The following is a 21,760-nucleotide window of genomic DNA, read 5'->3' as shown; positions in this document are numbered from 1 at the left end:
ACAACAAGTACATTTTTATGCAGGACTTTCCACGAGCATGACCCCAGGGTGATGGTGAAGGAGTTTAAAAAAACTTTTTTGAAAACTTTGTACAAGATAGGAATACTTTTCATATGAAATCTCTCTCTTTAAAAGAGTCCATTTGGGAAATCTGAAAATTTTTACCCTTTTTACCAGCTAGTTTTCACGTTTAGGTCATTTTTACATGAGTTACTTAGCAGTCTTATTTTCTGCTCATCTTAAGAACATCATTCCCTTGAAGAAATATTTTGGCATCCATTCTTGTTTTGCATAAGATTATTTTTTTCTTCCCACAAGATCAACCCCAAAAGCAGAGCAAGTAACGCTTTATCATTTTGTCATTCTGTGTTTTATGTGGATAGCACAGAGAAGGAATAGTATTAGAGACTTCTCTTCACAAAACACATGGGTCAAGCTCCTCACTTGGAAACAAATCGGTTATCATCAGTTTTTTTTAGTTTCTTACATAGCAAGTAAGATGCTGTTTCTGCCCTTTTTTATTACTTTGCGCTTATGAGATGGCTCCTCTGTGAACCAAACAAAAGCATGTTTTTCTAAGACTGAGTAATACCACAGTGTTGGAGGTTAAACTATAAGTTATGATGACCATGGAAACTAAGTAAAAGCAAGAATAGGAATCTAATATTTCTTCTAAATGTTAACATTTTCAATGATACATGTTCTGTATTGCAAAAGCAAAATAATAATGTCATTAATAGCTATCTCACAGAACCTTATATCTTTTTATGTTTTCAGTTTTCTTGGTGATATGTGTGTTTAGAGTACATTCAGAAAGCCTGAGGCTTTTTTTTTGAAAAACCCATTTCTTTGTATATTCTTTTCTTTAAAAAAAAATCTATCCTTTATCACCTGGTCTCCTTTTTTTTTTTAATGTGCAGATAATGAACACGTGTATATGGAGTTGTCACAAAAGCTTTATAAGTATTGTCCAAAAGAATGGAAGAAAGAGGCCAGCAAGGTACGACAATACGAAGTCACTTGGGTGAGATTACATTTATCAGCAAAATTATTTTGATTTTTAAAAAAGGTTTATTTTAGCTGTTATACATTAGGAAAACATCTTAACACTTTATATAGTAAAGATTTGGAAAGGGATATGAATTATAAGTTCTAAAATATCACATTAGTGAAGGATTAATAGCTTATAGCATGTAGCAAAAGATTTTTAACATCTGCTAAAATAATATTAGACAATAACTTTTCCATAACCTTGGGATAATGTTTTGAAATGAAAATCATGGGGAAAGTATTTGTTCGTCTTCTTTAGCCACATTAGTTGTCAAAACTGTCTAGAAATTATTAGTCATTTTAAAATCTGCTTTTACTATCTTTACATTGATATTTTATTACTTTATTGAACCCGTGCCTTGCATTTGCATAGGAGAGCGTTCACTAGGAACTTACCTAGTGTTCTCGAGATCACCCTCACAAAACAGTAATAATCCCCAGTGTGTAATCCTTGATCCTCCGATTTGTATTTAAGAATTCTTGGAGTAAACTGAAGGCTACTTCAAAGCCAACTACAAAGTAAGGAACATGAATGTCTAAATAAACAAACAGCATGTTAGAATTTGGTATGTGGAATGTCAGAGGAACAGGAGAACATTGTAATGAGGAGCAAATGGTCACCACAGGGGACAGAGCTGGGAGAGGAGCTGGATCTCAGCTAGAACTTTCCACTGGCATTTATTTTTATCTTCCCTTATGTTGTCACTGGTGTTACAGTGAATGAGTATCAGATAGTGATGATGCTTTATAACTTCCTGTTTCTGCATGGACAACTTTATACCTCCTGGACGCCCCTACTCATTAGAAGTAAATCAAACCTTTCAGTGTTTAAAAGGTGTCTTAAAAATGATATTTGTTGTTTTTGAAACCCACTTTTGAAGTAACTAAGAACAGCCTGATTTTTACACGTGTCTTTGTTTAGGGAATTGATCAGTTTGGACCTCCTATGATCATCCACTTCCGTGTGCAGTATTATGTGGAAAATGGCCGATTGATCAGGTATGAGGACAACGAGAAATTCCAAACCTTTCATTTTCCACAGTACTCATCTTCTAACGTATCAAATAAAGTACTTGTGTTTATTGTTGTTCTCCACCTGCTAGAATATAAAAGAGAAGATTTTCTTTTTTAATTAATTTACTTGGCTGCACAGGATCTTAGCTGCAGCACACAAGCTCTGAGTTTCAGCTTGTGGGATCTTAGTTCCCTGACTAGGGATCAAACCTGGACCTGCTGCATTGGGAGCACAGAGTCTTAACCACTGGACCATCAGGGAAGTCCCAAGAACAGGGGTTTCAAAAAAAAAAACACTTTTGCACACACATGTATCTTCAGTCCCTGAAACAGAGGTGACAGTAGACACTCAATACATACTTGTTGATGAACGAGTGGTAATGTTAGACTATCAGTGAAGCTGTTAACAGTATCACAGCTCACATTTTCTCTACTCCACATTTTCTATAACAGATCAGTCACTGAAAAGGTACTTCCTTTAAGGAAGAACTAGCACTTTTGTGAAAAGAGGAGAGGTTGGTTAATGCATTGTATTCTTTTCTGGTGGTGGGGTAAGAAAAGGGACAGCAGCGAGAACTCTGTCCTATAAAAATGCATGGGTGTTTATATCGCCTGGTTTTCTTTTCACCTTTGGGGTCTTGCTTCTGTTCTTGGCAGTATCTTTAAAGCTAAGATTACACCCAATGGAGCTATCCTGTGAGAATCTTAGATGCAGTTCAGCAAGGGCAGGTAACATTCCTTTTCTGGAGGTGGGTGCCTGAATACTACTCTACACATGATACAGACCCAGAAGTCACCAGTTCAGAAGCTCAGATTAACACTTATATACAAGGATTCAGTGCTGGAAGACTTTCAGAGGTGATTTTGTCACCTGGTAGAAATTAATAGAAATGTGAACTCTGTGTTTCACTTACTTATTTTTAAATTTTGAGAAACCCCATGTAAAAGGGACAAAGATACATTTAACTAATGAGTTGAATCTGAGATTTGCTCTTAATATTTATATTATTGCCATATGCAAATTAAAAAGTAAAAAATATGAGCCCATAAAGGATGTTTTTAAAGGCAGAGAAACCTTTTTAGTTATTCTCAGTTTGTATAAAATCTTTACTCAGTGTACTTAATTGGAATGGAATGTGCTGGAAAGAAGAAAAATATAGTATTGAGCCACTAATTAGCCCCCTGGGACTAATGAATGTTTCATTAACCCCTATACTTCTGCCCTTTTCTCCAGTGATGAGCTAGTCCAAACGCTGTGTACTCAGCATTATACAAAGAAGTGCTCTAAAAAGTACTCTGTCCCAAGGGGAAAAAATTACATAAATGTTTTATTTTTAAATTCTTTATTCTTAAACATGATCTTGGTTAAAATAAACCCATATGTTTTTATTATCATCAACTAATGAGCTATGAATCTCAGGTAAACATTCAACCTAAAATAATAGGGAGGCAAATACTCATTAAATATATAACACAAACACACACATTTTTTTTCCCCTTGCATTTTTACTTTGATCACAGAGGTGTCCTGTTTGCCTGTGACATTTTTTGGAGCTTGACTATGTTTTTACCCAGTCAGCACTCTTTTGTGTATTTAATGGGGACTATATTTATTTCTGACCTCAACAGATTGTAATGAGTGCACTATTACTGTTTCTGTTTGTGAGGACTATCATGATTTTGTGGCATGTACCTATAAAAGCACACCCATAAAGTAACATCTGCTTAATTTTTTAAAAAAAAAAGGATTTTAAGAGAGTTTTCAGTTCATTCATTTTTAGAGGGAAAAAAACTATAGTCAAGCAAATTTTTTCTAGTAGAGCATATAAATAGAAATATTTTTTAAAGGGCCTAATGTATTTGTAATTTGCTCAAATGAAAAACAAAACAAAAAAGGACGCATGACATTAAAACCAGGATTGTCCCCAGATTTGTCCTTATTTATGTATGTGCAGCATCATGGTAGCAAAGTTATTTTAATACAGACAATGAATGCCTAGATTTCTCTTCTAATACTTGTTCAACGTAGTATTTATTTACCACATTGGAGTGGCGTGATTCAGATCTTGTTTCCATCCTCTGAATGAATCGAATGCCGCAGGCCTCAGGAAATGTTGCTTTTGCAGTCTGGGTCCTCTGGCCTGAGGTCCTGTCTCCCTGAGGCCTGAGGGAAGCAGCAATCAGGCAGCAATCAGGCATTGACACAGCCTCCCCCTCTCCAGCAAGTGAGGCAGGGGAGCAGGAGGGGGCAGAGCAGAAGAGCTCCCGTCCCCAGATGGGCAGCAGGATTTGCGCTCTGTTTATATGCATTTAGATTGTTCTGTCAAAATGTGAGTTCCGCTTTCTTTTATTTTCCTAGTGACAGAGCAGCAAGATACTATTATTACTGGCACCTGAGAAAACAAGTTCTTCATTCGCAGTGTGTGCTCCGAGAGGAGGCCTACTTCCTGCTGGCAGCCTTTGCACTGCAGGCTGATCTTGGGAACTTCAAAAGGAATAAGCACTATGGAAAATACTTTGAGCCCGAGGCTTACTTCCCATCTTGGGTAGGCACTGTTTTCAGATCTAAAGCATTTTCTCTAGCACATCTCTAGTTCATTGTTGCAGTTTGGTAGAGGCATGTCGACCCCTAAAATGTCTACCCTCTGTGTCAGACACATTGCGAGGCGCCATGGCACTGACAAAGAAACCAGTAGCGGCCAGGAGGGGTCAAGCTGCTCATGCAGCTTCGAGACCTGGGAAGCTAGGTGTTTGATGGCCCACACACCCTCCATGACACCCGGGTACACTTTCCACACTTGAGAGCGTGGCACACACAGTCTCTCCACCAACTCGACCTGTACGTAGGTAATGAGGAAGAGGATGGCTCTCCATCCTAAAGATGCTGGAACTGGGAATTTGTCAGCCTTCTTTTGAGATTTACTCGGCCTTGACTTTCTTATTTACTCTCAATTCAAGCAGCATTTTTCCCCCTCAGTAGGAGGAAAACACTATTCTTTAAAAAGTGACGTCATTCACAACTTTTCCTGTGCTGAGAAAACAAATATAAGTGAACAGCTTGTGTTGACCACCATCTCCTTCACCATCAAAAGAGGAGCCACCCCCTTCCTTCAGCAAGAAAATGTAGGTTATTTGAGCACTGACTGTCTCAGCCACCCTTCCTCCACCGTACTCTGCTGACATCACTTCCCGTTCTTCCTCCAGGTCTCTGCTGAGGCATCTCTCTCTTCTATATCTTCAGCCTCTACTCGAACTAGCTCCTCTTAAGTTAGAACATACTTCAGTTCACACCTTCCTATCTTCAGGGGAGGAAGGAGGGAGGGAAAGAAGAGCTACCAGTCTCTCCTTCCCTTCTCAGTAAAGCGTCTTGAAAAAGTGATGTAAATTTGATGTTTTAGCATCTTTACTTCGACACGTACTCCTCAACCAACATCTCTCTGCCTTCTTTCCTCACCAGCCCCTCCACTCATGGCATTGTCCTTAAGGCCACCAGTGACCTGTAAGTTGCCAAGTCCAGTGGACACTTTTCACATCTTTTCCTGGGTTTCTCTGGTGTGATTGACACTTAGTCACTCCGATCCCAGGAGATCTCCAAATTGATGCTTTTTACAACCACTTATGTGCTGGCACCTCCCGAATCTTTTCTCTCCCTTATGTCTGTAGGTCAGATGTTTACCCATAGGCACCTCAAACTCGCAGTGTCCCAGGTCAGATTATCTGCTTCCACCTCAGTTCTGTGTGCTCCTAGCTCCATGTTCACAACCTCAGCCAGTGGCCCTGGTCACCTAGAAACTTAAGATTCGTTCAGGCTCTTCCTTAACACTCTTCTTTTACCTTGCCCCATCTGATCAGGAGAACATCCTCTAATACAAACCCTTGATTCCCCATCCCTCAACTTAGGAAATAAAATCCTCTTGTATATTTGTTGCTGTTAACTTCCTAGACATTACTGCATCCCCACCCCAACCCAGGTCATGATTCCTCCCATTTCCCAGGTGCCAGCTCTCGTCAGCACTCACCAGTGGACACTTGTCGCTGCTCCAGGCTTTACTTCACAGCTTGCAGAGAAGTCGATTTTGCTTCTGATTTAAACCTTCACCTGCAGTGAAAGCCTGAGTGCCAAACATGACCTAGGAACTTCTCAGCTCATGGTCCCTGCCAGATTTTGCACCTTCCTCTCTGGCTGTCCTGCACCTCGTGTGTTGTGCTCCGGCAGCACTCAGCATTATTGTGTCTCCACAACTCCTGTCGTTTTGCACTTTGGGCCTTTCTGCCTGCAGCTTCTTTAGCTAGTGAGGCACCCTCCCTGTTTTACCTGGCTACTCCTGCTCATCGGCCCAGATGTGTTCTCTGGACGGACTATCTAGGTGCCCAGGGCCCTTCCTCTGGGCTCAATAAGACCCTGAACAAAAGTATTTTATTTTCAAATATTCTGCTTATCTCTTGCACCCAGTAATCTGAGTGTTTCTTAAGATATCCTAAAGAACAGGTGTAAACCTTTTCTGTTTCTTCGGCATTTCACATCATGGTGCTCGATACAAGCTTTTGTTCATGGACTGACTGTGCTTCAGTTGTTGAAGAAAAACCACAGAGGGCATCAAGCTATTACACAGCAGTGCCTGTGGGACCAAAAGTAGCCAGTATTTCCATCCTCTAGTTATCGTCAGGTTCTCATGGACTCTTGGTCTTTAAAGCAGAGCTTCCCAGTTAGTGTGCCATGGCGCCCAGGGTGCCGAGAGACCAGCTTCCTTGACCCTTGTGATCACCAGAACCACCTATTATATATACTTCACTGCCCTTTTAAATACTATTTTCTATGGGTTCTTTGACCTGAAAAAGGTTGATAAGTACTGATTTAAATGATCTTCATGTAAAAGGAATCTAGAAAGAAAAAATCTTTAACGAGTTATCAGCAAAACTTGATTATTGGGCAATACTTCATCATGTTTAATTCTCAAAATATTCATAGGAAGAAAAATATGTTAATAACTATATAAAAACTGATAAAACTAAAAATTCTCTAATTTTTAAATTCTGATCATTTTGAGCACTAAAAATGCTTTCTGTTCACTTTGCATAGTCTTTCCATCTCTTATAATCTTCATGAAATCAGCTAAGACTTTTAACTTATCAACACCTTTTTTTTGAGCCTGTAGCTACTGGACCCTATATTTTTGAAATCTGAAAGCTTAGACTACTGTCTGATTAAAACTGAAGTCGCAGTAAATTGAAATGAATATTTGAGTGAAATTGTTTTCTCCTAAGCATTTGAGTAGAGTGTTCATATCAGCCTCTTATGCAGAAACCAGAAATGTTTCTAAGAATTCCTTGCAGTCCTCTGCCTTCTTTGGATTAACATTGAGAGCCTCCCACTTTGTGGCTGTAATTTTAGGAGAGTTAAGTAGGATCCAGAACCTGAAGATGTGCTGAGTAGCTGTATTTCATAGTACCAATAATTCTGCAAGTATAAACAATGATGTGGACAAAATTGTGCAAGTTTGCATGGTTTTTCTTTGTTAGTGATTTTAAAGCCAAGAGAACATATTTTTCCCATTTCTTAAATGATTTTTCTTCTAAGATATGAAGTACTGCAGCTAAACTGACTCTGTACCTTCTAGTATTAGCTTGTTCAGCCTAGTAACGTCACAGATGGTCAAAAGAGAATCAGTGTGAGAATTTCCTAGTGGAAATCAGGCAGTTTCAAGGGCCTATTTTCGGTTCTCGGCCTTTCATCATTTGTGGGGTGAGGGTCGTGTTATACTTGAATCCTTCCAACAAATGTTGCATTGCGCTTCCCTTGTATCCCAACAGGTTGTTTCCAAGAGAGGGAAGGACTACATCCTGAAGCACATTCCAAACATGCACAAAGATCAGTTTGCACTGACAGCTTCTGAGGCTCATCTTAAATATATCAAAGAGGCTGTCCGACTGGATGACGTCGCTGTTCACTACTACAGATTGTATAAGGTACAAAACTGCAGTAAGTCTGCAGCTGTATCTTCTTGATCAGGAGAAGTTTGTTTTTTTTTTTTTTTTAAAGTTTTGGTTGTTTTTAAGAGTTTTTATTTGAACTGCTGTTTGTCATCATAAGTCAGTCTTGGAGTCAGTGATGTTTTTCTTTGGGCCTGGAAGCAGGAGTGAGTCTTTTTCATGGTTCTGATATTGAGATGACAAGTGGCTGTAATTGTGCTTTTGATTTTTCAGTGATTATGAAATAGTTATTCTCCTCCTTCCCAAATCTGCATTTCTGCCTTGGGGAGTAATGTTTACTACTTCTTTGAACAGTAATTATTTAATAAGTGAAGCCACACCTGCATTGTATCCATTAGTAATAAGAGCACCACCACAGCAGCTAATGTTTATTGAGTTTTGTATTTATGGGAACACTTCATATCTATCCTTTCTTAAAAAATACTCATAACTCTATAAGATAGGACTGTAATCTTCATTTTATAATCAGGGATACATACCAAAGATCACAAAACTTGTAAACAGCAGGAGTCAACCCATGTCTGCTTACAAGAACCTTTGTGCCTGAATCACTGACTTTCTTGCTTCTCTCACTCTGGTTTGTTCCTTCTTTTGTCCTGTGTCCTCGTGTTCTGTGTTCTTGTGTCTCTAGCTTCGTTTTTCCGTTCTGAGTCAGAGGTCACACATCCAAATAATAACTGGGGTGGGTCTCGCAGAGAATCACTGGCAAAACTGTTCACCACATTCTGTCTTCTCTCCCTCTTCGCCACACTCCTCTCACTTTTCCACAAGTATCACTTCCATGGTAAGAACCCCTCAGTTCCCACCTGAGTATCCAAAGGCATGTTTATTCTCCTACCAAACAGGATGAGGTGGTTCAGAGTGTGGTCTCTTGTATCCAGCTTGCTGGGATTAAATCCCAGCTTCAGCCCTTACTGGGTAACCTTAGGCATGTTACTGTGCTTTGGTTTCCCCACAGATAAATGGAGATGGTAACAAACCCAATAAATTCTGAGGTTTATTAAAGACTAAAGGAATTAGTGGGTGAAAAGTGCGCACATTAAGTATGATGTTAAATGTGTTTCTGTTACCACCATCTTTGTTATTGTTAGGTTTGTTATCTCTGCTACACCCTTGTGGTAAGATAAGCATAATTAGGCCATTAGAAACTGGACCATAGATCAGTTATATTGCTGGGTAATTTTCTTGGCTGGTTTAAAACACTAAAAAAGAGAACAAAGGATGTTATTTTTTCCCCTTTCATGCCAAAGAGATGCTTTGTTAATGCCCTGTCATCTTTGAAAGGCAAAGACTTCCACAAGATCTCCTCAGTTAAATTCCTAAAAGACTGAGTTCTTGTTTTTCTTTTAAGAGAGTTCATTGTGACACCTCAACTTATAAGAGAAAATGAAAATTAATGACAGTTTTGACAATAAGTTTATATTTTAGAGTGTATCAGAAGTAAGAATGATACATTGGAGAGAGTATGGCTTTAGAATCAGATCATCAGTTAGAAACGCTCCCCCGGCACTCACTCTTGCTGGGATCATGGGGGACTGTCGCTGCAGTACTGGGCATCTCTTCAGTGGAAATTATCTTATACATGTCACAGGTCAGGAAGGATTCAACAAGACGATGAATCTGAAATGGCCAGATGGCCTACCTGGCGCATTAGTGAGTGCTCAGTAAATATTGGTTGCTTTCTGTTTGCTAGGAAAGCTTTGATATTTTAAAGAATCCTATTAAGAATCCTTTAGTAGATAAAGTAGATAGCTCTAATTTATCTTTCATGTAAAAATTCATTTCTCAAGCTGCTCAAAGTGTGCTACTTTTACATGGCATAAAAATCACTCTGGCCTCCTTAAAACAAGATAATGCTAATGAACTGATTGAGGTGGAAAAATAGATATTTTTTTCCTTATGGAGAGAATTTTCATTCTTTAAAGAAATTAAGTGACTGCCGTTAAAAGTGCTTCATTTAAGACCTGTTTATAAAATGGAGACAGGAGATAGGAAATTTAAAACAACAACAACAAACCTCTGTACCTCTTGCCCAGTGATACATACCTCATACACACACAACCAGCATTTTTATGAACACAGGCTTATTTCTGGAAGCAATCAGAACAGCCTTGAAAGGGATATTGGCCTAAATTCATAGTGATGAATTGGTTTCTCCTGTTAAACCTATACTGTATGTGCCTTTCTTGATGTAAAGAATATTAGTGGGGGGAAAAAAAACAGCCCCAGTAGTGAATATAGGCTCTATCTACTGTGCCAGCTGAGGATATGTTTTCTAAAAATACTTCTTTCCATGATCATGCAAAAACTGGCACTGAACATAATAAAGAGCTGTACATACTCATTTTTTTAATTGAGAAATCTCATACTGAAAATAGTGACTTAGCAATTTTATTTTCTATTTTGAGCTTTACGTCACACAACCACTTGTTACAGATGAGTGCTTAAAAGATGTGGCTAAGTACAGTATTTTTCCCTTATACTTGTTGTGGTGTATTTTTTTTTCCAGTTTATGGTTTAGCTGGTTGAATGTATATCAGATTGGCAGGTGATAATTGAACTTCTTAAAAATAAGGGCTTTTTCCAAACTAACATAATGTAAAGCTTTATAGCTTTCAACTATCTTCATGAGAGAGCATTAACTATTCACTTCAGTTCAGTTCAGTCCAACTCTGCGACCCCATGAACTGCAGCACTCCAGGCCTCCCTGTCCATCACTAACTCCTGGAGCTTACTCAAACTCATGTCCATTGAGTCACTGATGCCATCCAACCATCTTATCCTCTGTCGTCCCCTTCTCCTCCTGCCTTCAGTCTTTCCCAGCATTAGAGTCTTTTCCAGTGTCAGTTCTGTGCATCAGGTGGCCAAAGTTTTGGACCTTCAGCTTCAGCATCAGTCCTTCCAATGAATATTCAGGACTGATCTCCTTTAGGATGGACTGGTTGGATCTCCTTGCAGTCCAAGGGACTCTCAAGAGTCTTCTCCAACACCACAGTTCAAAAGCGTCAATTCTTTAGCACTCAGCTTTCTTTATAGTCCAACTCCCACATCTGTACATGACTACTGGAAAAACCATAGCTTTGACTAGATGGACCTTTGTTGGCAAAGTAATGTCTCTGTTCTTTAGTATGCTGTCTAAGTAGGGAAGCCCATTAACTATTCAGGCTTGCCTCTAACTTTTGTTTCCAAGTTGGGAGATTTAACCAGTTTTAAATACACAAAATCTACTGCACCTCAGAATATAACTAAGACATTATATTCAAGATTCTAACATCTGAGAAAAGATGTTAGATAGAAGGTTAAAAGGGGCTTCCCAGGCAGCACTAGTGATAAAGAACCCACCTGCCAATGTGGGAGATATAAGAGACACTGGCTCAATCCCTGGGTAGGCAAAATCCTCTGGAGAAGGGCATGGCAACCCACTATGGTGTTCTTGCCTGGAGAATCCCGGGCTACAGTCCATACGATCACAAAGACTCAGATACGACTGAAGTGACTTAGCATAGCATAGAAGGTTTAAAAAAAATTGATGTAAAAGTAGCAAATAGTCTTACCAGAGTTCTCAGTAACACACGAATTTAGAATATTGTCAGATATGAAAATGTTTACAATATAGTAAAAACATTAAAACTCTGAAGTCTCAAAGACTTAAAAAGTAGAAAATATCATTATTGATTTAATATGTACCCATGATTTTCTTGTATCTTACAGGAAAAAGGGGATGCAGAAAGGCAAAACTATTTAAGTAAAAAGCTTTCTAATACTGAAATGTATCTTTCATTCTTTGGTGCTGAATTGTTTCTTACAGAAGAAAGATACACTTTTTCATATAATTTTATTCCTACAGGATAAAAGGGAAATTGAAGCTTCTCTGACCCTTGGATTGACCATGCGGGGAATACAGATTTTTCAGGTTAGTTAATGGGGAATAGGTGTCAAATGGTATCCACTATGTCTTAACTCTGACAGTGTGCCTGCCTGGTTTGTGCTATGATACTGTTCACTGGTCCTATTTCCAGCCATTGATTGGTTACTACTTCTTATTTGTCCAGCACAGACGTGGATAATGTGGGACAGACAAAGTGAAACAGTCTGATCCTTGACATCAGTAAGTTCTCTAGAACAGAAAATAGCAAACCAAAGATTGGCCCACATTTATCACTCATAGATCGTTAATATCCAGACATTTTTCTTTGTATGTCATTAATTTTCAGCATTCTTTTTTTTATCATTTGGTGCATCTGTAACTGTGGAAAGAAAATTGACTTTGTGATAAAGTATCTGACCCAGACGTTTTAATTTCCGTTACAATTTTCCGATAAAACTCATCTGTTGAATAAGCAGTTCCTGTCATCCTTCTGCAGGTGGGATGGTGTTATCATCCCACCATCAACAGGAGAAAGAGGAGGTCTGTGAGACCTGGGAGAACATGAGGGTGCCTTATCTTTGGTATAGGCAAAATGCCCAGTTATGAAAGTCTGAGTGCCTTATCTCATCTCTCGAATGCCTGAGTCTTCTGGACTTTTTATTTAAATTTAGAGATGGGCCAGAAGGGACAAGATTACCTTGAAAGGCAAGGTAGTCACTGAAGAACCCAAAGTGGCAGAATTGTATCATTTCTCTCTTAATTACTGTCTGCATGTCTCTAAAGAGAGTTGGGGACCTCTTTCAGATTTTAATTACTGTATTTTAGTTTTCTGGGCAAGAAGTTAGAGCTATTTTAGAGTATCTGTCAGTTTCCTCGGTAACTCTATGTGCATAACTTATACGAGTTATAAGTAACTCATCATTCTTTCCACAGAATTTAGACGAAGAGAAACAATTACTTTATGATTTCCCTTGGACCAATGTTGGAAAGTTGGTGTTTGTGGTAAGTTTAAAATAACTGACTGAAATACTCATCTGTTTGTTTTTGTGGACTTTTGTTTTTTAAACAAAATATTGTTTCAGGCACAAAACTTGATGTTTTCTCAAAATTGAAGATGAAAATAGCTAGCTTTCTTAGATTCTTACACATGTGCTGTGATTATCATCCTTGCCACTTTTCAGTAGTGGACCTGAAATCACAGAGTCTTACAGCGAAAGAAATCACCAATTTTAATTTGTGTGTCTGGTCCCCACCACTCTACCCTAGTTGCAGAAAAAAATGTGATGGGAAAAGTGCAAGACTAATTCATCAAACAGAATTATTTTTTAAAATGTACAGCAGAGGGATTAGAAAACAGAAAGCTGTAATCAGAGAGTAAATTATTCTTAGCCTGGGGGTTGGCCCGTTCTTTTGGAAGTTAACTTCTCTTGAATAGAGAATAAAGAGTGATATAAAAAGATGTTTCTATTAATATCTGTCTGTTGCAAATCATCATTATAAGGAAAGGGCTACAACTCTTAACAGGAAAAGTACTTTGGTTTTTAGATTATTGAGAACAATACACTTTCTTTTGTCAGAGCAAATTCTTGTTTTTCCCAGCTGTTTCACTCTTTTGCCAAGCTGTATCCATTTTGGGGAAGAGTTCAAAGAATTACAGTTAATTATATGTCTTTCTAGTGGTCATTAAAATTCATAATTTTGCTTTGTTCCTAAATTACTGGAAGAAATACACAAAGAGAGGAGGAAGATAAGGATTAAGACACATGCTTCTTTCCAGCAGGAAGATGGCCTACATAAATAAAGAGCTCTATTGCCAGATCGCATTTGGGCACTGATCCCACACTGCCCTGTGAGTTAAAAGACCTGTTTCTGACTTTAATTCAGATTGGGCACAGTTCAATCTGATTTCACTTTACTCATACATTAAATGGGGCCTGACCTGCCTCCTCCTCACTGGCTCTTTCTCCTTCGAGCTTTTTGTGAAAGGAGTGGAGCTATTTGTAAATGAGAAAATTATTAACCCACTTGCCCCCTTCATGTCTCCAATTAAGTAGCAATAAAATATATTTATAGAAATTGAATTTTTAAGGGTCCTGCACCAAGTGGTTCCTGAATCTAGCTGTGCATCACCTTCATCTGAGGAGCTTTAGATTTCTGGGCCTCACCCAAGAGATTTTTGATTCAGCAAGTCTGGGGCAGAGACTAGGAATCTGTTTTGGCAAACTTCCCAGATGATTCTTCTTTCAGCCAGCCCAGCCCTGCCTAGTTGTATGACTCTGGGCATATCACTTAACATTTCTGTGCCTTGGTTTCTTCCTTACAAAATGGGGATAATGGACCACCCCCTTGGGCTTCCTTAGTGGCTTAGACGGTAAAGAATCTGCCTACAGTGCAGGAGACCTGGGTGCTATCCCTGGGTCAGGAAGATCCCCTAGAGAAGGGAATGGGTACCCACTTCACTATTCTTGTCTGAAGAATTCCGTGGACAGAGGAGCCTGGTGGGCTGCAGTCAATGGGGTTGCAAAGAGTCGGACATGACTGAGTGACGAACACTTTCACTGGCCGTAGACTTGTGAGGACTGAGTAAGTTAATACGTGTTTAGTGCTCATGAAGTGTAAGTTACAAGCATTCTATCATAGCATTGAGATCCAGTGGTGGTTCCTTTTAAAATGGAAAGTCAAGAGGTAAGAAATTCCATCCATGTCTGAATTGCTTTGTGCTGACTTTCAGTGTGTAGTAAAATACACCTCCTTCTTTGCTTTACCTTTCGTCTCCAGCTGAGAATCACTGTGTCTGGAAGACTCCTTTCTGTAGTCCTGCTATCCTATTCATTGTCAAAAAAAGGAATTCATAATATTGTGTAACTGGAAGGAACTTTGCCACACCCTCTCCCTCAATTAAGAACTTCGGGTTAATGATCCCAAACCTGGTGAATGAGGTTCCTCCACTGACAGAGAGATACTTACCTACCGCTTGCATATCTTATTTCTCCTTCCTACCTCATCCCTCCAGCTATCCATCTGGCTTCCAGTTCCCTCTTTTATCTGACTGAAGAGTTTCTCATTTTGTATTTCCACCCCATAGTTTATCATAGGCTGTAGTTACTTGATGTATTTATTCATCATCTCTACCCCAGAATGTCACAACAGGAGGGTAGGGACTTGGTCATATGACTGTTGTTTTCTCAGCAACTAGAAAAGTGTTTGCCGTCTTGTCAGCGCCCAACAAATATTTGAATGCATTACTCTTCTAGGGCTTGTGGTCTTGTTTACTGAGTTAGGGTGCTGGGATTACATTTGAGAATGCTTTCATGATGGGCCCTTCTCTTCTCCATTGCGTAAATAGTCTGGCCAGCCAGAGAAACCGCAGATGGAACCAGAAGACCCTGGCTTGGCACTTCCCTGAATTTTTGGTAATCCTCTATCCTATGACATTTTTGAAAGGGAAGACAGTAATGTACTCCTCAGGGAACTTTGGATGGAGCCTTAAGCATCTATTTCTGAGTCTGTAGTTTTCCTTACTTACTAGGAAAGAAAATGGACCTTGACACATCAGAGACTTGTCTTCCTGACTTGTTCTTTCCCTCCACAGGGTAAGAAGTTTGAGATTCTCCCAGATGGCTTGCCTTCTGCCAGGAAGCTCATCTACTACACGGGGTGCCCCATGCGCTCCAGACACCTTCTGCAGCTCCTGAGCAACAGTCATCGCCTCTACATGAACCTGCAGCCCGTTCTGCGCCACATCCGGAAGCTGGAGGAAAACGAAGGTATTGCAAGATCTTGGGTGGGAAGCAGGTGGTACTTTTGCCACCCGTGGCCCCTTACTCTACAGCTGCCAAGAACTGGGGCTTTAGTCTCCTGAAGAGTGGGACCTGGGGACCCCCAGCCTCTCCAGGTTCCCAGCAGCGTTGCTTTTTCCATCTCAGCAGTCCTGGAAAGCCCACCCACAGCCTGGTCAGCATATCTGAGATTATCCCTGCTATTTAACTGTCCTAGAAAAAGTCTCTTTAAAGTTTCCCTGCACTCAACTTGAAAGTCCAGAAAGCCACTACGTGGAAGCACAGGCTAAGGTTTATCTGCTTACCAGCTTTTATCTGCATCTCAGGGTTTTGTTTATACACTGGTCCACCTGGGGGCTGTTATGTACAAGCTCTCTGAAATTCCTTGCAGTGTGATTATTCCTTCTGTTAGAGTGACAATAAAGGTGGACCACAGAATATCTCCAGCCTCTTGTTGACAGCTATGAAGCCCCTTGTCTGGCTCAGCAAGAAAGACCAACAAAGGAGAGAAAATTTTACAATTGAGGATCTTGTTAGACTGTCCTATTGGGGAGCAGGGGCTGTTTGCTGAGACACAGAATAGAGCAGTGCATTTGGGGCTTTAGAGTTCTGAGCCATGAGAAGGGCAAGTCTTGGTGAGGAGAGGAAGACGAGGTAGAGGCTTCTAACAATAGACTTCAACTTCACAGTATTAACCTGATGGTTAGCTCTTTATCTCCTGTGGTTACTCTGTACAGCACACTCCAGTTTTCACACCCAAAAATGCTACTTTGCATATTTGGTCTTTCAGTGTCTTCAATTTTTTTGCAAACTCATGTTATAGTAATTGTTGGTAATTTTATTGGATTTGATTTGTGGTATTTGCATGAATTAGGATTCAGATGCATATTAACTTAGGTCCATGTCCATGTCGGAAACACATTTTGACCTCTCAGACCACACTTTTCCTATAGAAACAAAACAAGTACCTGTCCTCTCTTAACAAACAAAAATCCTTATAGAGGTTTAAACACAATCTGATGGATGTTTCTCAAAAGCTGCCTCTCAGTTTAAATGAGGCCCGGTTTGGAGATGCCATTGTAATTTAAGTAGCAATTAGAACATGAATCATTTTCCACTGTCTGCCACCAAACTGCATTTGCCTTTGGAGAGAATTAGTCTCACTGTCTAGTGTATTGGCTTCCCCTGCTGCCAGACTGCCAGTTCTTCCCCATGATGACTCATCAGTATAACAAATGCACGTATCTGTCTGACGCTGACATGAAGGTTAGGAATTTAAATGGGCAGAAGCACCAGGAAAGCTTGTGAGAATAGGTGACTTAGGTGCAGAGCCCATCATTTGCCAAGTTGGCTTCATTCCTGAATGGCCAACTCGCAACTTTGGGAAGTTCATTTATTCCAGCAGCTCTCTGCCCACAGCATTTTAGTAAATTCTTGTTTAGGTGACTGTAATGTGAGCCCCTTGTACCCTGAAAGAATTAATGAACCTCCCCTATGGGTTCTAAAGAAAACTTACAAAGAAAGTTGAGTTCTTAGGAGGGGAGGGCTTTGTTCCCAAGTGTCGTACCAAGGGCACGGGAGGGCTTATGTGAGTGGGGCAGTGAGAGTAACAGTGATGCAGGCTGGGCCTGTGATGTGGGTGTGCGTAGGGACATTTTGCAGATACGGCTTTCTGTTTTTCTTCCACATCTTTACATTCTTCTGCTTAGAAATCCCTGCAGATCTGAAGAAACCCTGACACTAAGTTCCTCTGGATTAACATTGGCCTGAATTCAGTTATTTCACCCGCACTTAAGGACTGCAACATTAAAAAAAAAAAAAAAAAAAAGCTATTAACATTAGCCAAAATCACAGCATGAAAAGAATCTTTATTTTTCTTAATTAGATTTCATCTAGTGTCACCTTGTCTGAAACACTATTTTTGCATTTTATAGTAAAAATGATCACAAGAATCCTATTGTTTTAAAAGAGATGGATACAAAAATGCTTTCTGTCATTAAAATCTTTTTTCAACTCAGTTTTACTCAATAGCTAGGGCTTATTCTCAGGTTTTATGTCCAGAGGGTGCATTGACTTGCATTATGGTCCAAAATAACACGAGAAGTTTGGTGTTCTGTGGGCTTTTACAACAGATGATTTGCATTGTTGACACCAGTGATTGCTAGGGGTGAGCAATTGCATTTTGTATTTCTTAGAATAAATTTCAAAATTATTTCAACATTTCCCTCATTTTGTAACTGATTGGTGTGAAACTTCTTAAATGTTTGCAGAAGGTCTAAGAGATGAAAAGCACAATGACAGGAGTAGAAGCCAGCACGTGGAACACCAAGGCTGTGCTGACATGTTGACAGGAAGTAATTCAGGCTAGGCTCTTATTAGCTAGAGGACAAGTTGGCAAAGTACTTGTTTTCTAGTGAGTATGTGTGTGAGTATAGAATAACTAGTTGACTCCAAATCTGTCAGAAATTTGGGAGTAAAAGGGCTATTTTTAAAGATATAGAAAAGTTTTTTTTTTAATAAAGCCACTGTTATCAGTTGTCTTAGGGCTTAAGACTTTTTTTTTTTTTTTCACTTTTTACCCTTCCAAGGGCCATGTGCCTATTGTATTGAAACTACAACAAATAGAAAGCATATGGGAATTTTGCAAACCCCTTTTAGCTCTTCATCTCAACTCCTGCTGCCTTAGAAAATAGGACTCATTAGAACCCTAAAAAGATGGGCTGTAGATGGATGTACTTTTGTAGCAGTGATGTGTGGTTAGGCCCTGATGTCTGGTTCCATTCTGCCTCACTGTGAGTATTGCTGCACACACCTCTTTGCTTTAGCTTGAGTCCTTAGAAGTAACATGAATAGACTGGAGCCCAGAAATGTACACACCACCATCTCCAAGCATTGTTGCCATTTTGCATCCTGGAGTGCATATCTTCTCTTTCTGTTGGTGTTCCTTTCTTCCCCTGGGAAGCCTGTGGTGATTATACTTCAGGCTGGATTCAGACACCAAAAGTACAAGTACTTTTATTTAACCAAGAGACAAGACAAATCCATTAGCAGACCCTTGAGAACCCAAATAGTCTGGTTTAGTTAGCAGTTTCTAAAATGGTATCAACTCAACATTCCCCAAGTGCAGTCTTCCTTTTTAACATTGTTCTGATGTGTTATTTCTCATCAGTATTAAAAATACTCATCATCAGTATTAAAACAAAGGCTCTTTCTTTGTTTTAAATTTCTGACCTCAAGCACAAAAATAGTATGTTTGTATCAGTTTTATACCTGTAGCCCAGTTGTAAATTTGTGCCTTTATGTAATGGTTAGTTTAGCATTTGATAAAAGGGACTTTCCAATATTGTGTCTTTGTTTGCATTAAAGATCTGCACCAACCTGTTAAATAACAGTTTTATCAGTCAGAGGCTATGTGGGTATAAATCATCAAATCAGAGCGATTACTATGTTTTCTTAATAGATCATGAAGTCTCATTAGTTCAGCCTAAATGGAGAAAATCAATCTTAATCCGTGAAAATCTCAGTTCTGGAATTTTTTGAAAGAAATTCTCAGAAAAATAAATAGTTTTATTTTAAATTGTCTTCAACAGTTAGAGCTAAGTTAACAATGGACCAAACTGAACAGATGAACAAATCAAATGAAAGGCAGTTAGCATAAGTGTACTTATGAAACCATTTCTGTAGCAGAGTTTCTGAAATTATCTGTGGGGAAGGACCAGATTTTTTAAAACTTCTAATCCACCATGCACTGATACTTTTGCAAAGTTCAAAGTCTCATTAGTGGATGTGTTGGCAATATCAGATCGCTCTGAAAGTTTCTAAATGTTTATTCTCAATTCCTAAACTTATTCCATTGTGGACAAATAACAGTTTTCAGACAAGAAGTGGTCTTATCATCCACACTGAGTAGCATTCTTCTGCAGTGTTTGAAACTTTAAAGCTTTTCGAATAGTCAAATGCCTGCCTCAGATCTCTTGTACTGGGATTTATTCATTTTGCAGTCTTCTTACATAGAGTTCCTATCAGAATTATCAGCACTTTCCAGTCATTTACTTCTAAATGTGAAATTGTGCTTGTTCGTGGCCTGATGACTGCCCAGAGCTAACCAGCCATTCCTTCTGCCTTGGTTGATTGTAATCACAAGCTGTGTTCCTCACTGCACAGAGAAGAAGCAGTACCGGGAGTCTTACATCAGTGACAACCTGGACCTTGACATGGACCAGCTGGAGAAGCGGTCGCGGGCCAGCGGGAGCAGCGCCGGCAGCATGAAGCACAAGCGCCTGTCCCGTCACTCGACCGCCAGCCACAGCAGCTCCCACACCTCGGGCATTGAGGCCGACACCAAGGCCCGGGATGCAGGCCCCGAGGATGCCTACCCTGGCAGTGCCATCCACCGCAAGCTGAAAACCTGCAGCTCCATGACCAGCCACGGCAGCTCCCACACCTCTGGGGTGGAGAGTGGCGGCAAGGACCGGCTGGAGGAGGATTCGCAGGATGATGGTAACCTGCCCCCCAGGCCCTCCAAGCTAACGGTGCTGACCCATTGTCAGGGCCCCTTCTGCTTTTTCTCTCCCAGTGCTTTCCCCAGTGTTGGTTCCATAGGATTAATGTTGTAATAGAGAAGAGGCAACACAGCGTTGGCTGCTTCACCCTGGGTTGAGGAAATAAGATGAGATCTATAGCCTGTATCAGCATTTGGGTGCATCTTTTTTATTGTTTTTCTGTTTCAAATAATTGCTGTAGCATTCAGGTTTGGGGAAAAGATATACTGACTCCACTGAGGAAAACTGAAAAACATATGTGTGCTTACTGTGGAATTCATGTGGATCTCAAATCTCGTTGTTAAATGCTCCAAGAGATGGCAGATGTGGGAGACGGAGAGCTTCATACACTATTCATTCTGTCTTTGTCAACAGTCTGCTTTGGCATGAGCCAAACAACCCATCAGCCTCAGCTGGCTCTTTGTCGTCACAGCATGCTAGTACAGTTTTTCTTAAAGAGAAAGAATAATTGATAATCACATCATAGCATTAGCAGACATGTAGATAATACAACAGTCCTGAGAAAAAGAGAAGCAGGATCTAGTCAAGAATTGTCACTGGAATTTCCTATTGTGGAGTCTCATTAGCAAATTTATTTTTACATGTAAATAATTGCATAACCTCCCTCAAGGTGTGGCTATGAATGGTGACCATTTCCTGTCGCTAAATGTCTTTCCCTTCTTCAGAAATAGAGATGTTAGTTGATGACCCCAGAGACCTGGAGCAGATGAATGAAGAGTCCTTGGAAGTCAGCCCAGATATGTGCATCTACATCACAGAGGACATGCTCCTGTCACGGAAGCTGAACGGACACTCTGGTGAGCTCCCACGGAAGGGATCTCCTTACCCAGGGCGTGGTCCTGGACTGGGGAGCAGGCGGCCAGGAAAATAGAAGGAGTGGGTTGGGGGCTCCAGGTCAGTGTCACAGACTGTGCGATCGAGTGCCTTCTGTGGAGGAAAAGGAAAGGGAAGCTGGAGAAGCACTCAGCATTGGCATTAGCATCCTCTACCTCATGCTTTGGACAAAGCTGTGTAATTGGCTTTTATCTTTCTTTCTTTGCTGTTTTAAATGATAATCCGAGAGTTATGTGATGTATCTGTTAAGAGGCTTGGAAGCCCTTCAAACTGGCCTCCTCCTTGGCATAGACAAGAAAACCCATGGATTAGAGAGGGCAAATGCTGTGTGGAGAAAAGCAGCAGCCAGGTCTCCAGGTTTACTTTGTTTTGTTCCCCCCGTGCTATAGTATATGGGCTTCCCGGGTGGCACAGTTGGTGAGAATGTGCCTGTGTGCAGGAGACCTAAGAGCTGTGGGTCCCATCCATGGGTCAGGGAGATCCCCTGGAAGAGGAAATAGCAACACACTCCATTACTCTTACCTGGAAAATCTCATGGACAGAGGAACCTGGTGGGCTTCAGTCCAAGGGGGTCACAAAAGAGTTGGACACAACTGAGTGTGCACACACACACACTATATCATATAGGGTGTAGGAACCTGGAGAAAAAGTGTTAAAAAAGG

The 21,760-nt window shown here is 40.2% G+C and overlaps 1 protein-coding gene across 8 annotated transcripts in view; it reads left to right on the top strand.

Moving 5' to 3' along the window:
- Nucleotides 1-21,760, top strand: part of FRMD6 (FERM domain containing 6) — a 264,333-nt gene that overhangs the window by 234,571 nt on the left and 8,002 nt on the right. For 7 of the 8 annotated variants that reach the window (XM_005685649.3, XM_005685646.3, XM_018054348.1 and 4 more), the window contains 9 exons: nt 921-1,024; nt 1,973-2,049; nt 4,424-4,610; nt 7,876-8,031; nt 11,903-11,968; nt 12,857-12,925; nt 15,516-15,690; nt 19,867-20,202; nt 20,930-21,061. In XM_005685649.3, the coding sequence (XP_005685706.1) occupies nt 921-1,024; nt 1,973-2,049; nt 4,424-4,610; nt 7,876-8,031; nt 11,903-11,968; nt 12,857-12,925; nt 15,516-15,690; nt 19,867-20,202; nt 20,930-21,061 (1,302 nt within the window). The remainder of the gene's footprint in view (nt 1-920; nt 1,025-1,972; nt 2,050-4,423; nt 4,611-7,875; nt 8,032-11,902; nt 11,969-12,856; nt 12,926-15,515; nt 15,691-19,866; nt 20,203-20,929; nt 21,062-21,760) is intronic. The other variant, XM_018054350.1, reaches the window with a different exon arrangement.

This window comes from Capra hircus, chromosome 10 (assembly GCF_001704415.2).
Source record: "Capra hircus breed San Clemente chromosome 10, ASM170441v1, whole genome shotgun sequence".
NCBI classification, from domain to species: domain Eukaryota; kingdom Metazoa; phylum Chordata; class Mammalia; order Artiodactyla; family Bovidae; genus Capra; species Capra hircus.
This window is presented reverse-complemented; position numbering and strand designations above follow the sequence as displayed.